The sequence below is a fragment of the Ictidomys tridecemlineatus genome, chromosome 9, assembly GCF_052094955.1.
Source record: "Ictidomys tridecemlineatus isolate mIctTri1 chromosome 9, mIctTri1.hap1, whole genome shotgun sequence".
In the NCBI taxonomy this organism is placed as follows: domain Eukaryota; kingdom Metazoa; phylum Chordata; class Mammalia; order Rodentia; family Sciuridae; genus Ictidomys; species Ictidomys tridecemlineatus.
The window spans coordinates 112,341,840-112,358,198 of NC_135485.1; the positions used below are offsets into that span (position 1 = coordinate 112,341,840).

Below are 16,359 nucleotides of genomic sequence, written 5' to 3' on the forward strand. Positions count from 1 at the left end.
CAAATATATGCCCAAAGACATGCCCCAATTCCCACCTTCTCCAGCCACACCCCACCACTTCAGTTACTACTCAGTTCATCCCTGTTAGGGATGAATTAAAGCAGAGACTAAAGCATGATTGGATTAAGACTCGTTACAACCCAGTCATTTCTCCTCTGAACCTTCTTGCATTGTCTCACATGTGAGCTTTTGGGGGACACCTCACATCCAAACCATAACAGTAAGAGTACCTGCTAATAGGTGATTTTGAGAACTTAGAGGCATTAATTTTAAAGAGATCTGTAACAAAATCAACATTCAAGAGATGATAATTATTATAAAAACTGAAGACTTCTGAAACTTGTCCTATTTACTGTGTTGATGAAAGCCTTCTCTATGCAGGTTCTAATGTTGGAAATAGCAATATTGCTGGTATACATATCTTACTTTGTGTTAAGAAAACCAAGAGAGCCAGCACAGTGGCACACACCTGTAATCCCAGCCGCTTGGGAGACTGAAATGAGAAGATCATTTGAGCCCAGGAATTTGAGGCTAGCCTGGGCAACCCATGTCAAATGGATAGATACACAAACTAAGAAACATGAAACATTTTAAAAATTTTTTTTTTTTTTTTGCTATGAGAGCATGAATGTTGCTATTTATTTCTAGGAAGTGCACTGGTCTTCACAACATGCATCCTTGGTTGTCACCTTTCATATATGGAGGCAACATCAAGAATGTGCCCCTCAGCTCAGCTTGCCTGACTGTGATTCCTGATTGTACCACATAGTTGATGTCACCTGGAGCACATTCTGGAGTACTTTCTGGGAAGTGGGGATCACTAAAGTATCTCTCTTCCTAATGTTTCTTTACTAAGATTTATTGAGTAAAGCCACCCCAAGCATCTGGAGCTATGACTGTCATATATAGTAAATACTCCATGAAAGATAACTTCACCACGCTGATTTTCTTTTATGTTTCTAAGACTCCTACTTTCTTTGTGCTCTGATTTTTATCTTCTCAGATATTATTATTGTGTTTATCAGTTAGTGGTGTGTATGTTGTTACAGAATAGATCTGGCTAACTTAATCTCCAAGACACTCTACTGGCAAGTTATGGAGCAGCGCCCCAAGTGGCTGGACAGCAAAAGTGTCAGACAGGTCTGCTGAAATGACCAGCTCAGCCCTGGTGATGCAGGCAGCAAGAGTTATCAACTGTCTTGGTATCATTTTTCAGTCTGTGCGACAAGCCACTCACACTTCAGTGGCCTGCAGGAGAAAAGCCTGTTCACCTGGTGGGGATTCAGAGGCCAGTCCTTGCTAGAGGCAGGGTGGTCATTTTGAGAGGTCACCCCACCAAGCTATTCTGTGAAGGTGCTGTTATTCCCCAAAATGTGGTCAGGGTGTGTTATCAGAACAAAAGACAGACAAAAGGGGAGTACGTGGCCCTGAAACAACAAAATATTTGCTGTTGTCCTAGAATGTGCATTTTGTTAGCTTTATCTTAAATGTTTTTTGAACAAAAATAAATGAAGGCATAAATAAACAAGGCCACTGGAACTTCATTATGAAAAAGAATACTGGTATAAGCTCTGGGCCTGAGACCTAGCCCTTTGTCACTGAGTTCACCGCAAGTTTTTGGATTCTGGCTGCTTTTTTCACAAGGTGAAAACATCAGCACTAAATGACACCTAAGGATCACCTAACAGTAGAATCCTAAGGTGTCCTGTCTTTTATATATGGCATTTCTCTGTTGCTTTTATACACACATGCACATACACACCCAACTGAGTCCTGTCTTCAAACTCAAATGATAAATGGAAATTTTTATACAAACAAAGTATAAACAGGGTAGTTTCCAAACACCTCATTTAGTGCTGTGGTTTTTGGTTCAGTTTCTGTTAAGGCGAGGCAGGGACGTCGTGTATCTGAAGGGAAACTGAAACTCCTGCAGCCCAGGCAGTAGACGCCCACAGTTCGTGCTCTCACCACTGATATTGTCTCTGTAAGAAGACAGAGTAAAAGTGAGGCCGCATTTGTGTAATTTAACCTCAGCTCAGTTTTGCTTTGTTTTTTTTTCCCCTCCTCCTTTTTGGAGTTCTTGGGTTGGAACTGAGGGCCTTGCACATTGCTAGGCCACTGTACACCCTCTACCACTGTACACCCTCAGCCCCAGCAGCTGTTTTTGATGCTATGCTTGAGTCTGTTTTCAAAGTTTCATTATTACTTATTTTTTTTTTTTGGCTGCTTTCTTATGAGATAAACCTGGTTGAACTTTCCTGTGTATTCAATTAAAAAAGATTGATATGTTTATAAAACTACAAGAAAAAAATGATTAGCTATTACAAATTTGGCCAAATTAATAAGATTATCATTTCCTAGTGGATATCGGTGGGTTCTTGCCAATACTGCTCTATCATAGCTAAAACTATGGCATATCTATAATATTAACTGATACTAATTCTATATGGTAAATTCATTCTTGCTGAAATTTTACTAGGGAGATTCAGTTTTCAAAAGGGACCTATTAAAAGATATTAAGATGTCAATGAAAATTGGTCTGATTCTGTAGATTTTAAAATTCAAAATCAAATTGAAATTTCAAGGATCCTACTCAAATACAAATTGTAGAAATAACTTGTGATTAATTATCCTGTGTCACATGTGGCATTTATATTGTTACTATAATTATACACAAAGTACAGTATACCATTAATACAAACTTAAGAAAAAGAAACATGGATCTAGAATAATGTGAGACATTTACTGGACTTTTACCAAATTACTTAACTTTCTATTCTTTCTTCAGCTCTATAGATAGTTTCTACTCTTATGATATTATGATGACTAACCTATAGTCATTCAGTAATGTTTATATTTTGGTTAGTGGCTATATTTATTCTCTGAAAGCTAGTTTTCCCCAGTTCTTCTACCTCTGTCCCCAAATGAAATTGTTCTCATTTTGCCATATGCTTCTTCAGAACTTGGATATACTTATATGTACATAACATTTTAAAGCATAGCATGCCCCCAAAATATTCCTCTTCCTTGAGATGCAATTTCTTTTAAAGGAAGAGACAAACTTGTATGGATTTTTTTTTCATCAGGGTAATAACTTTGCACAGTTGAATATAAGTTGCATTTTTTTATTTGTAATATAAAGTTTGTCAAAAAATTATAAATTGTGGGGCTGGGGATGTGGCTCAAGTGGTAGCGTGCTCGCCTGGCATGTGTGCGGCCCGGGTTCGATCTTCAGCACCACATACAAACAAAGATGTTGTGTCCACCGAGAACTAAAAAATAAATATCAAAAATAATTATAAATTGTGCCACCCTAAAATATTGCTGTTTTGAAGCTCTGGCATTTTGTACCTCAATGAGAAATGAATTGATTTAATGAGATGAAAAATTACTAAGTGAACATAATGATTACAGATCTAATCAGATCAGAGAAGTAAAATGTCCATTCCACATTTATAATTTATTTTTATACTTGAACTTAAAGCTACTTTATAAGGACATAGAGATTAATTTTCATCTTTAGCTACATCTCACTATCTCAGGATCTTCAGGGGCGGGGGTGTTAGTGATCTTACAAATGTTTTATCCTCCTGTTAACCAGGTACTTCTGAGCCACACCCTGTGGTTACTATAGGAATATATCTTGGATACTGTCATGTATTGCTTCCTCTCTTAGCTACGCTTAAGTTGTGGTTTTAGGTGTTTCATTATTTTTCATTCCTTTTAACCATTAGATCAGTGTGCTCCAATTCCTAACACAGAGCAACATAGGAGAGAAGTTGGAGATTTTGATTTAAGTGAAGACCACGACTAGTCATCTCCAGACACTTGTGTTTTAATCCCATGTTTCGGTTGTAACCATGCAACCTCCTGTGGTCACTATGTCTGACTGCTCTTTTTTCTTTTGCTCTTTTAAGCAAAGTAAAGCAGCAGTTCGGCTGAAAGAAGATATGAAAAAGATAGTGGCAGTGCCACTGAGTGAAGAGAAGAATCCTACCTGTAAGAAGTTATTTGGAGTCAGTCTCCAGGAGCTCCAGCGGCAGGGGCTCATGGAGAATGGCGTTCCCACTGTAGTGTGTAGCCTCGTGGAGTATTTGACGCTGCACGGTGAGTCGAATCATGCGCTAGTTCTGGTTGTCTGCTGTTCCTTGCTTTAAGGTGGTGTTTCTGTATGAACTATTTAATAATCAATGATCGGAATGTCCTTTGAAACACTTTCATTAGGGTAGCAAATTACTTTACAGAATACTTGGACGTTACCAGCTGGGTGAGGTGGTGCACGCCTGTAATTCCAGCCTGTAATCATCTTTTTTTGCAGTGATGGAACGGAGCGGCTTGGGAGGCTGAGGCTGGAGAATGACAAGTTCAAAGCCAGCCTCAGCCACATAGTGAAGTCCTAAGCAACTCAGAGACCCTGTCTCTAAATAAAATATTTTTTAAAAGGGGGAAGGTGGTGGTGCTGCGGATGTTGCTCAGTGGCTAAGCACCCCTGGGTTCAACCTCCGTACAAGGGGGTGGGGGGAGTGGACGTTACCAGACTGGGGCTGTAGCTCAGTGGCACAGTGCTTGCTTACCATGTGGGTTGAATCACTAGTACCTCCCCCACACAAGTGGGGGCGGGGGCATTATTCCTTAACATGATTTTGACAGTACTGATTCAGTTAACCACAGAGCAATCACTTCAACTATTGGGGTTTTTAGTTTGAGATGTTTCCTAGTTTTAAGTAATTAAAAAATACTTAAAGTAATTTCTAACACTAATAGTTCTCTTGATCTATTAAATTCCAGCTGATAGGCAATAATTTTTAAGGTAATCAAGCACTTTTGGAGTCTCTATCCACAGTGGTCAATCTGAACTTATTAATTAGACATCTTGACTCTTCATGTACTCAGGAGAGATACCAAAAAAGAACAAATACTGTTGGGGGGTCATTTATTTTTGAAGTGACCAAATTAGGCATGTAAAACATTAGCACATTGGATGGTAAAAAGATAATTTTTATCTCTCAGGGTTTTTTATTGTGGTGGTGGTGGTGGCGGTGGTGGTGGTGGTGGTGGTAGTGATGCTGGAGTTAAAACCCAGGGCCTCAAGCATGCTAGGCAAGGGCTCTCCCACTGAGCTAGACCCTCAGCTCATCTCTGAGTTATTGCTAGCTCTATGGCCCACAGATTTTTTGATATTTTTATTTAAAGCAAGCCTCAAACCTAGATACTTTGAGAGATTGGTTCCGTATTCCCTATATCTGTACTTTTTGAACTCAGACTATGTGAGGTGAGAACTCTGAACCACATAGTAATATCAATAAACTTTAACAGATTTAGGAAGGAAATAGGCTGAGGGAAGAGTTGGGAATTTTTGTCATCTCTGTACTGAAACGAGCATAGATTCATTGTGGAGTAGAATATAAAATTTGAAGGGATTTTAAAATGTAAAGCTTGAGGCTTCAAAGTAATTGGCGACCTTCTACAGTTTTCTTCAGGCCCCCTAGCTTCCCATGATGGAAGTTCATTCCCCCTGCTGATAAAGAGTCCTTCTGTTGGAAGTGGGTGAAAAACACTCCCCAGGCATAAGTACCAACTTCTCACAGGGACTACATAGGAACATATGTTCATTCCTCACAAGGTCAGGTGTTTGTGTTCATTGAAAAAATAGCCATCTGCTCTGGTTACCAGGTATATAGACGACAAAATGATGTTTAGTTCTGAAAAAATAAGGAGATAACTTCTACAAGGTAATAACAAGTCTAGTTCTGTTATTACCTTGTAGAAGTTATCTCCTTATTTTTGAAGAAGAATAAGCTTCAGAAGGGTCAGATTCTCAGAAAACAACTGCAGACTTATTCGAATGCTTTCTGCAAGGACATGAGAATTTGACCTACAAAATCTTGAAGCCAAGTGTTAGGACAGCTTTGATGGGACTCATTTACATACTCAGTGTTGAGTGAAGTTGCATCCCACTGATTCTGATACAAATGAAACTCTGGATAATTCATTTAATCCATTATGGGGTTGTTCACTATTCATTTGGATGCCCAAATGAGACTGACTAAAAATTGTTTTAGGTGCTGTGAATCAAACCCAGGACTTCCTGTGTGATAAGCAAGCACACTACCACAAAGTAACATCCCCAACCCTAAAATAATATTTTGACTTTTGCATAATCAATATTCTTTTCACATTGATTGAATGTATCATTTAAAATTATTTTTCATTTTTCATTTTTAAAATGTTATATTCACAAACAACCTTGGATTAAAAATATGTGAAAATAAAATTATGTCTCTACTGAACATGTACAAAATATTTCTTGTAATTGTTCCCCAATCAATACAGTATAACAGCTAATTATACTTCATTTACATCATATTAGGTATTATAAGTAATCTGGAGATGATTTAAAATATACAGAATCATATGCGTAGGTTATATGTAAATACTACACCATTTTATAGAAGACAGCCATGCATCTATAGTTTTGATATCCATAGGGGTCCTGAAACCAATATCCCATGAATACCAAGGGACGACTATATGCATGGTTTTGCATAGTCATTAAACTCAGGTGATTCAAAATATAGAGTATATTGTAAAAAGACCCTTCAGATCCTGTCTCCTGACCTTCATTTCCTCTTCTCATAATAATGTTACTACATTAGCTTCTGGGAACTTCTTAAAATGATATTTCATGCATATTTAAGCACTTTACCTTTGACATACATATAGCTTTTTATTTATTTACTTTTTTTTTTTTTTTGGTACCAGGGATTGAACCAGGGGTGCTTAATCACTGAACTACATCCCCAGCCCTTTTTTATTTTTTATTTTGAGACAGGTTCTCACTAAGTTGACTAAGGGCCTTGCTATGTTGCTGAGGCTGAACTTGTGACCCGCCTGCCTTAGCTTCCTGAACTGCTGGGATTACAGGTGTGCACCACCACACCCAGCACACTCACACATTTAAAAAAAATCATTTAGCAGTTTATTTTGGAGATTATTTAATATTGTATAAAGATCTTTACTCATTTTTAATTCTTTTCCCCTGCACATTGTTTAACTATATGTACATATCATTTTTTTACAGTTCCATACCGATGGACATTGTCTTGTTTACAGTCTTTTGCTGTTTATAAACAAGATTCCATGATTAACCTTCAACATGTGTCATTTTAAGTACATATATCAATAGACTTATTTCCCAGAAGTGGACTACTAGATTGAAGGATATGTGCATTTGTTATCAATTTGATGGGAGGTGAACCCGGTTCACATTCATACCATCAATGTATGAGAACTTTGGCAAAATTTGAATTAGTGATTGCTAGTCATTTATCCCTCCTTATCATACTCTTAGTTATGCTTTAACAGAGTATGATAGAATATGCTTTAGTTTGCATTTAAGTAAGCTTAAGGTTTTAGTAGCTTAAATCAGTCATTCTTAATTAGGGACATGAAGTAGAATCACTAGTCGTGTCTTTCAAAATGCACATGCATTGGCAACACCCATATTTACTGACTCGGAATCTTGACTAGTCAAGCTGGGTTATAGCTGGCACCTACATTTTGAAAGACTGTATAGTTAATTACTATGGAGACAACCAGAAGCCCTTTCTTGTATTCGAAACTATCATAATAACAAACCAGAAAGCCTGTGTAAGTTTGAAGGGTACTATGGAGCTTGAGGGTAAAACACTCCAGTTTGTTTTATTTAATTATTTTGTGACTGTTTTCAAGTCAACAATATATATTGTTTACCTGCAATACAGTAGGCAGTCTTCAAGTATAGGTATACAGGGGTGATATAGGTCATGTAATTTAATCATAGGTATATATTTTAGTAATTTATTGCTTCATGTAAATGAAGACAATTAACAAGTTGACATGAGGGAAGATTCTTACTAAGGTATTTTAGAGCAGAAAGAGTTTATTATAGCCTATGTCAAAGCCATTAAACAGACTTTGGACTTTATTTATTTTAGGCGGTACTGGGGATTGAACTCAGTAGCACTCAACTACTGAGCCATATCCCCAGCCCTATTTTGTGTATTTTATTTAGAGACATGGTCTCACTGAGTTGCTTAGTGCCTCACCGTTGCTGAGGCTTATTTGAACTTCTATCATCCTGCCTTAGCCTCCCACGCTGCTGGGATTACAGGCCTAAGCCACCTTTATTACAGCCTATGGACTTTGGACTTTTTCTTTTTAAAAACCACATGTAATTTATAAGGAATACCATCTTTAAACTATTTTAAAACAACTAATGTTGCAGGCAGTGTGCGTGGTTTTCCTCTCTGGTGTGGAAAAATTGTTATACTGTTTCAAATACTGCAGTACTCTCCAGTCACCACCAGGTGTCAGAATGAGCTTTCATATTGTCATGATTTCCTGGCCAAAATGTGCCATTAAGCAAATTCTATTTTCTGGAGTGGTTTCTAATGATATATTCATACCATTATAAATGTTTCAGTTGTGTAAAATCCTCTAAAATAAAATATAACAGGACTTCTGATATATATGGGATTAACTCTACTTCACAAAACCATCTAAATATCTCCTTTTTCTAAACATTTCCATTATAGTCATAAAGTCCTAAAATTTTAAAATAGGAAAATCTAAAAATTAGGTAGTCTGGTAAGGCTCATATAATATTGCATTTATTATATACCCGATAAGGGTTTTTGAAAACTCTCTGGATTCTGTTTCCCAGAATGGGATATGTCGATGTCCAAGGGAAACTTCCTTGCTTGAAAATCACTAACTATCATGAGAGTTGTTTGGGGCAGGAGATGTTCCTGAGGATAGAGTGATATGTGGAAACAGGATAGAGGCAGAAAAAAAATTATATGGCTCAGAAGCACTAATAGCAATAACTTCCATTTGGACTTAATCTCTCTGCCAGAATGGTCTAGTGGGATCAGGAGCCTTGAAGACCACAGACCGTCCTTGGAGCTGGGTAGTTATTTTGGAATTTCTGGAAGTATTTTTATTTGCAGGAAGGTTTCTTTTAAAACAACAAAAAACAAACTTCGTTGGAAGACAAAGCCTAAAGTCAAAGCTAGAAAAATGCAAAACCAGATCCAAAGGTCATTTGCTGGGCCAAAACAACAGAAAGCAAAATTAGGCTTAGGAGCTGAGTGAATATGGGAGAAATAAGACACAAGTATAGATTTCTAGCAATTGGGCTTTGACTGGAATAGGACACCGCTTTATTGGGTGTTAGCTGCTTGGTCTTGGAATGTTTCTGAAGCTAAAGGTGCACCTTTGTAGTATTGAGGAAACAGACCTTAGAGGCTTTGAATGACTATGCTGAAATATTTTCATAGTGCCTGATATTCTGCAGAACCTAGAAGAATGGAATATCCTATTATATGTCATTGCATAACAAATTACTTCAAAACACAGATTAAAACAATAATGTTATCTCACAATTTCTGTGGGTCAAGAATACAGTCAGAGTTAAGTAAGCTGTGTCCTCTGTCTCAAGGTCCCCTACGAGGCTCTGAGGATGGTGTGCTCTGAGGATGGTGTTTGTCAAGGCCATAGTCATATCAGGAACCAACGGGAATATTCCCTTCCAGACTCATTCACAAGGTTGTTGGCAAGATTCAGTTACCAGTGGGCTGTTGACCAGAGGGTCTCAAGTACTGGTTGTTGGACAGAGCACACCCGTAGTTCCTTGCCTGTGACCTTTTCACAGGGTAGCAAATTAAAAAGCAGCAGCTCTGTCAGTCAGCAAGCCAGTGGTGGGGGAGGGCAAGCAAGGTGTATTGCCGCAGCCTTTTATAACCTAATCTCAGATGCTGTATTCTGTTGTTAGAAGCTGGATACTAAGTCCAGCCCATACTCAGGTGGAGGGGCTTACATTTGGATGTGTTACCAAGAGGTATGGGGATTCTGCAGACCATTTTAGAAGCTGGCCACCTACCACACATACTGATTAGTAGGTCTTCTGATTAGATGGTGCTCAGGCCACACTGGTTGTCTTGCTGTGTTGTCCAGGCTGACAGCAAAGTCCTGGGCTCAAGCAGTCCTCTTAACTTAGCTTCCCAAGAAGCTGGGACTAACACACACACACACACACACACACACACACACACACACACACACACACCGTCTAAATAAATTAGTAGATACAATATCTGTCTATTTTTATAGGTTATATTTTGGTAATTTAATACATATATAAAGTGTTTAGTAATAAATCAAGGTAGTATTTCCATCTCCATGAATCATTTTCATGTGCTGGGAACTTTGTGCTCTTCTAGTCATTTTGAAATTTACCATAGCTTTAACCAATAGTTACTGTACTGTGCTAAGAGAAACCAGAACTAATTCCTTCTGACTGTTTTTGGTGCCCCTTGTTTAGCTTCTTTCTATTCCCCCTCACCTCCTTCACCCCCCCACCCCCATACTCCCCTGGTTTCTATTGTGCCCGACTTATTTCATTTAACATGTACCATCCACATTGCTACAAATTACAGGATTTCGTTCTTTATATGGCTCAATATTCCCTTCTGTATTCATATATCACATTTTCTTTACCCATGCATCCACTGACGGGCATCCAGGTTGACTCCGTATTTTAGCTCTTTGAATAGTGCTACAATAAACACAAGATGATAGGTATCTTTTTGTTGTATGATTTCGTCTCCTTTGGCTATATATCCCGTAGTGGAACTGCTGGATTATATGGTAGTTCTATTTTCAGTTTCTTAAGGAATCGCCAGACTGTTTTCCAAAATAAAGTTGTACTAATTTACATTTCTACCAGCAGTGTATAACAATTTCCCTTTCTCCACATCCTCCCCAGCGTTTGTTATTTTTTGTCTTTTTTTTATGATAGCTCTTCTAACCAGGTGAGAGAATATGTTCTTGAAGTTTTAATTTGCATTTTTTGGTGATTAGTGAGATTGAACATTTTTTTCATACACTTGATGGCCATTTTATGTCTCCTTTTAGGAAATGTCTTATTTAGATTTTTAACCAAATTTTAATCGGATTATTTGCTTCCCCCCACCCCCAATGTTTAGCCTTTTGAGTTCCTTATATATTCTGGGTATTAATCCCTTGTCAAATTAATAGTTTGCAAATATTTTCTCTCATTCTATAGCTGCTAACTCTGTTCATTATTTCCTTTGCTGTGCAGAAACTTCTTAGTTTGATATAATCCCATTTTTCTATTTTTATTCTCATTGCCTGTGCCTTTGGGTCTTATCCAAAAAATCATTGCCTATACCAATGTCTTAATGTCTTAAAGTCTTTTCTTGTTTTTTTTCTCTTTTGGTACCAGGGATTGGCCCAGGGGTACTTTACCACTGAGTCACATCTCCAGCCCTTTTTTAAGTTTTTCATTTTGATACAGGGTCTTGATAAGTTGCTTAGGGCCTCTCTTAATTACTTAGCTTGTCTTTGAACTTGCAATCCTCCTGCCTTAGCTCCTGAGCCACTTGGATTACAGGTGTGTGCCATCCCACCCTTTTGTTTTTTTGAAGCTTTATATTTTACATTTAAGTCTTTGATCCATTTTGAGTTTATTGTTGTATATAATGATAGAAAGGGATTTAATTTATTTTTATACATATGAATATCCACTTTTGTTAGCACCATTTATTGAAGAAATTGTCTTTCACTGCTGTATGTATGTTTTTGGTGCTTTTGTCAAAAATCATTTGGCTAGATGAGCATGGATTAATGTCTAGGTTCTCTATTCTGTTCCATTGGGCTATGTTATTGTTTTTATGTCATTATCATGCTGTTTTGGTCACTACAACTTTGTAGTGTATTTTGAAATCAAGTATTGTGATGCCTATACTCTGTCTATTTGAGGTCCTTTCATGGTTTCATATGAATTTTAGGATTGATTTTTTTTCCTATTTTTGTGAAGAAAGTCATTGGTATTTTAATGGAAATTGTAGTGAAACTGCAGATTGCTTTGGGTAGTATGATCATTTTAATATTATTTCAATTCATGAACATGGGCTATCTTTCCCTTTTTCAAACATGTCCTCAATAATTTTTACAAGTGTTATAATTTTCATGTAGAGACTTTTCGCTTCCTTAATTAAATTTATTATTGTAAATATTTTTAAACAAGATTTTTTAGTTGTTGATAAGACCCGTATTCAATTTATTTATTTATTTATTTATATGTGGTTCTGAGAATTGAACCCAGTGCCTCACACATGCTAGGCAGGCACTCTGCCACTGAGCTACGGCTCCAGCCCTATTGTAAATATTTTTGTAGCTATTTCTTAATTTACTTTTCAGTAAGTTCATTATTAGTGCAAAAAATATAACTGGTTTTTGGGTATTGATTTGTAACCTGCTACTTTACTGAATTTGCTTTAGTTCCAACAGCTTCTTAATGAAGAGTTAAGGTTATTCTGGATATAAAATCATGTTGAGGTATGTTCCTTCTATACCTAATTTGTTGAGAGTTTTTATCCTGAAAGGATGTTGAAATCTTATCAAATGCTTTTCTGTATCTATTGAAATTATCAAATGGTTTTTGTACTTTATTCTCTTATATTGCATCACATTTATTGATTTTTGTGTTTTGAACTATTTTTGCATCCCTGAGATGAATCCCACTTGATCACAGTATATAATCTCTTTGCTACACTGTTAAAACAGTTTGCTAGTAATTTATTGAGAATTTTTTGCATTTTTGTTCATCAGAGATAGGGGTCTAGAATTTTCTTTCTTTGTTGTGTATTTGTCTGATTTGAGTATCAGGGTAATGCTGGCCTAACAAAAAAGAGTTTGACAGAATTCATTCCATTAAGAGAAGAAATTGGAATTAGTTCTTCTTTAATGTTTTTTAGAATTTAGCAGTAAAGTCATCTGGTCCTGGACATTTTTTTTTTAAAATGGGAGACTAAATTGTTGTCCATTCTTATTGTTCATTATTGTCTGGATTTTCTGTTTCTTCTTGATTCAGTTTTGGTGGGCTATACATGTTCAGGAATTCATTCATGTCTTCTTGTTTTATAGTATCTGATCATATAATTGTTCATAGTACTTTCTTATGATCCTTTGTATTTCTGTGGTATCAGTTGCAATGTCTCCTTTTAGTTTATTTATTTGGGTCTTCTTTCTCTTTTTATTGGTTAGTCTAACTTAATGTCTGTCAAATTTGTTTATTCTTTCAAAAAATCAACTGCTTCATTGATCCTTTGCAATTTTTAAGTTTCAATTTTACTTATTTATGCTCTGAGCTTTATTTTTTTTCTGCTAATAATTTTGAGTTGGTTTCTTCTTGCTTTTCTAATACTTTAAGGTGCATTGTTAGATTGCTTGTGATCTTCCTGGGTATTTCCTTATATGTGACTTGATGCTTTTCCCTTGCTATTTTTTAGGATTCTTTGTCTTAAATATTTGACTTTTTCTTAATGTCTGCATTTATTTCTATAAACTTTCCTCTTAGTACTATTTTTGCTATACCCATGTGCTGATGAAAAGATAATGTATTCTCCTGTTGTTGAATGAAGTGTTCTGTACATGTCTCTTAGGTCCTTTTGCTCCATAGTTATGGTTCAACTCAGATGTTTCTCTGTTTTTCTGTTTAGATGATCTATCCAATGTGGAAAGTCTGTTGATTAAATCTCTAGTATTATTGTATTGGAGTCCATCTCTTCCTTTAGATCTAATAATATTGCTTTATATTGGGTCTCATGTTGAGGACGTATATATTTATAATTGTTTATCTTCTTGCTGAATTGATTCTTTTATCAATATATAATGACCTTCTCTGTCTCTTAATAGTTTTCAATTTAAAGCCTGTTCAGTCTGATATGAGCTTAAGTACTCTTGCTTGCTTTTGACTTGTAATTGCATGTTTTATTGTGCAATTTTCAACCTGTCACCTTCAGTCTATGTACATTTTTACCAGTGAAGTGAGTTTCTTATAAGCAGCATGTACTTGAGTCTTTTATTTTTTAATCCATTTGGCCATTCTATGACTTTATATTGGTGAATTTAATCTATTTACATTCAAGGTTATTATAGATAGATATGAACTTGTTCCTGTCATTTAATTGTTTTCTGCTTGGTTTTTTGTTGTTGTTGTTGTTGTAGTTGTTGTTTGTTTTTTTTGTATGCTTTTGTAACTTTCCATCTCTCTTATAATTTATTTTGGTGATTTGGTAGTTTTTCAGTTATGCTAAGATGTGGTTTTAATTTTTGTATCTATTCTGGTGGGGTTTGTACATTCAAGTGCTTTTGTTAAATCTTATCATTTTGTTGTTGTTGTTGTTTCTAGTATAGGACTCCCTTAAGTATTTCTTGTAGAGTTGGTCTGGTGATGATGAATTCCCTTAATTTCATGAAAAGACTTTATTTCTTCTTAATTTCTGAAGCATGGTTTTCCTAGATATAGGTTGGCAGTTTGTCTTTCCATTCTCTTCTGTCCTTTACAATTTCTACTTTGAAATCTGTTGGATATTTCCTTATATGTGACTTGATGCTTTCCCTTGCTGTTTTTTAAGATTCTGTCTTTGTTTTCAATATTTGACATTCTGACTGTACTACAGTATGTGACCATATAATTGTTCACAATACTTTCTTATGATCATTTGTTTTGGCGAAGGTTTGTCTGGGTTGAATTTAGTTAGGATCTTTTGAGCTTCTTCTATCTGGATATCCATATCTCTTTGAAAATTCAGGAAGTTTTTTAGCTATAAGTTTGTTAAATAGGTGTTGGGTGCTTTTTCTCATTTTTTTCACCTTTGGACTTCTTGTAATGCAAATATGTTTGCTTAGAATATTCCATAAGATTCATGGACTTTGTACATTTCTTTTGATCTTTCTTTCTTTTGTTTCACTGAGTTAATTCAGAAGAACTCTTGTCAGGTTCAAAAATTCTACTGCTTATTTGTCTGTTGTGGTTTTTCTTTTTTTTTATTTCACTGACATCTTTAATACCAAGATTTCTTATTGTTCCTTTCTTTTTATGATTTCTGTCTCTTTGGTGTTTCTCCTTTATATCCTGAATTGTTTTTCTAATTTCTTTATATTGTCTATCTGTACTCTTTTATGTCTCACTGTGTTTTCTTAGGATCATTATATTTTATTTCTTTTCAGGCATTTTACAGATTTTCTTCAAATTGGGACTTATTTCTGGAGAATTATTGTTTTCCCTTGAACATTTATTTTATGTTTCTTGTGTCTCTACATCAGTGTCTGAGCATCTGGTATGACAGTCTGTGTTATGGTTTGGATCTGGAATGTTCCCCAAGAGCTCCCATGCTGAAGGCTTGGTCACCATTGCAGCAACATTCAGGGGTGGGACTTTGGGAAAGTGATTAGACCATAAAGGCTCTAACCTTGTAAATGGATTAATCGGCTGATGGATTTGTAGTTGCCTCCCTCAGTTTCATGGAATAGTTTTCACAGGAAACAGTTTTTGATTTGGATGGGCTGTAAGTTGACAGTTGGGTAGGTACTTTGGCTTTGATTATAAGTGAGCTCAAAAATGTAGTTTCTGTGTAATAACTTCATTTTTGATTAATGTTAGTAGTGTTTATGAGTGTCTCAGTAGTCTAGACTATAGTGGCTTATGACTTTGCAGTAGACATAGGCTTCAAAATGTGTGTGTCTTCAGGCTCCACAAAATCAAGCCCTGATGTCTCCAGGGCTTATGGTGAAAAGTGCCATGGTCTCCATGGTATAGGATGTGGAGAAGATTGTCTTCAGGCCCCTTGGAAAAGCACAAATGACATTAATGTTTGAGCACCAGCATGTATGGTTCTTGAGCCAAGGATATGAAGGAGACCATACCTAGGATCTTGGGGAAGGAGATCCCCGGACCTATGACCCACAGCCAGAGTTCTGGAGCCACAGGAATGGAATGGAACCTTCCCCTTGTCCCCTAGGATGAACACAGATAATGCTGGAGTCTCTGGCACTGGTAACCATTAGCTCTAGGTTGTGGGACACAAAGGGGACTTTCTAAGCCTCATGAGGTGATTAGGGTTGATGCTGGGTTTTGTAATACTATCAGCCACATTTATGGAGTTGTGGGACCTTTATGGTACCTTGATCCCAAGGGACAAGTACAAGATGCCAGGGCTTTTTGCCAGCTATAGCTGTAATCCTAAGGCCATTAGCTGGGATGTAGACTCTGCATGTTCCCATGAGGTGAGTGGAGGTGGTTCCCAGGGATGGGACTACTGGTAGCCAAGTTTCTGGAGCTGCAGGATGCTTCTTGGACCTTTCTCAGCTCCTAATACACAGAATAGGTGAAGCCAGGGCTTTGCACCAGGTAGCCCAGTCCCAAGACACTTGTGGCCCCTTTCCTAGTTTCTGTGGGGCAAGTGCAGGCAGGACTTGGGCTTGTGGCTGTAGCAGCCAGTGTCCCTGCAA

General features: G+C 36.8%; 1 protein-coding gene across 6 annotated transcripts in view; it reads left to right on the plus strand.

The window, feature by feature from the left end:
* Fam13a (family with sequence similarity 13 member A) overlaps positions 1-16,359 on the plus strand; it is a 328,573-nt gene that overhangs the window by 47,893 nt on the left and 264,321 nt on the right. For all 6 annotated transcript variants that reach the window (XM_040293090.2, XM_078021926.1, XM_078021923.1 and 3 more), the window contains one exon: positions 3,918-4,107. In XM_040293090.2, coding sequence (XP_040149024.2) covers positions 3,951-4,107 — 157 coding nt within the window. In that variant the 5' untranslated portion in view covers positions 3,918-3,950. The remainder of the gene's footprint in view (positions 1-3,917; positions 4,108-16,359) is intronic.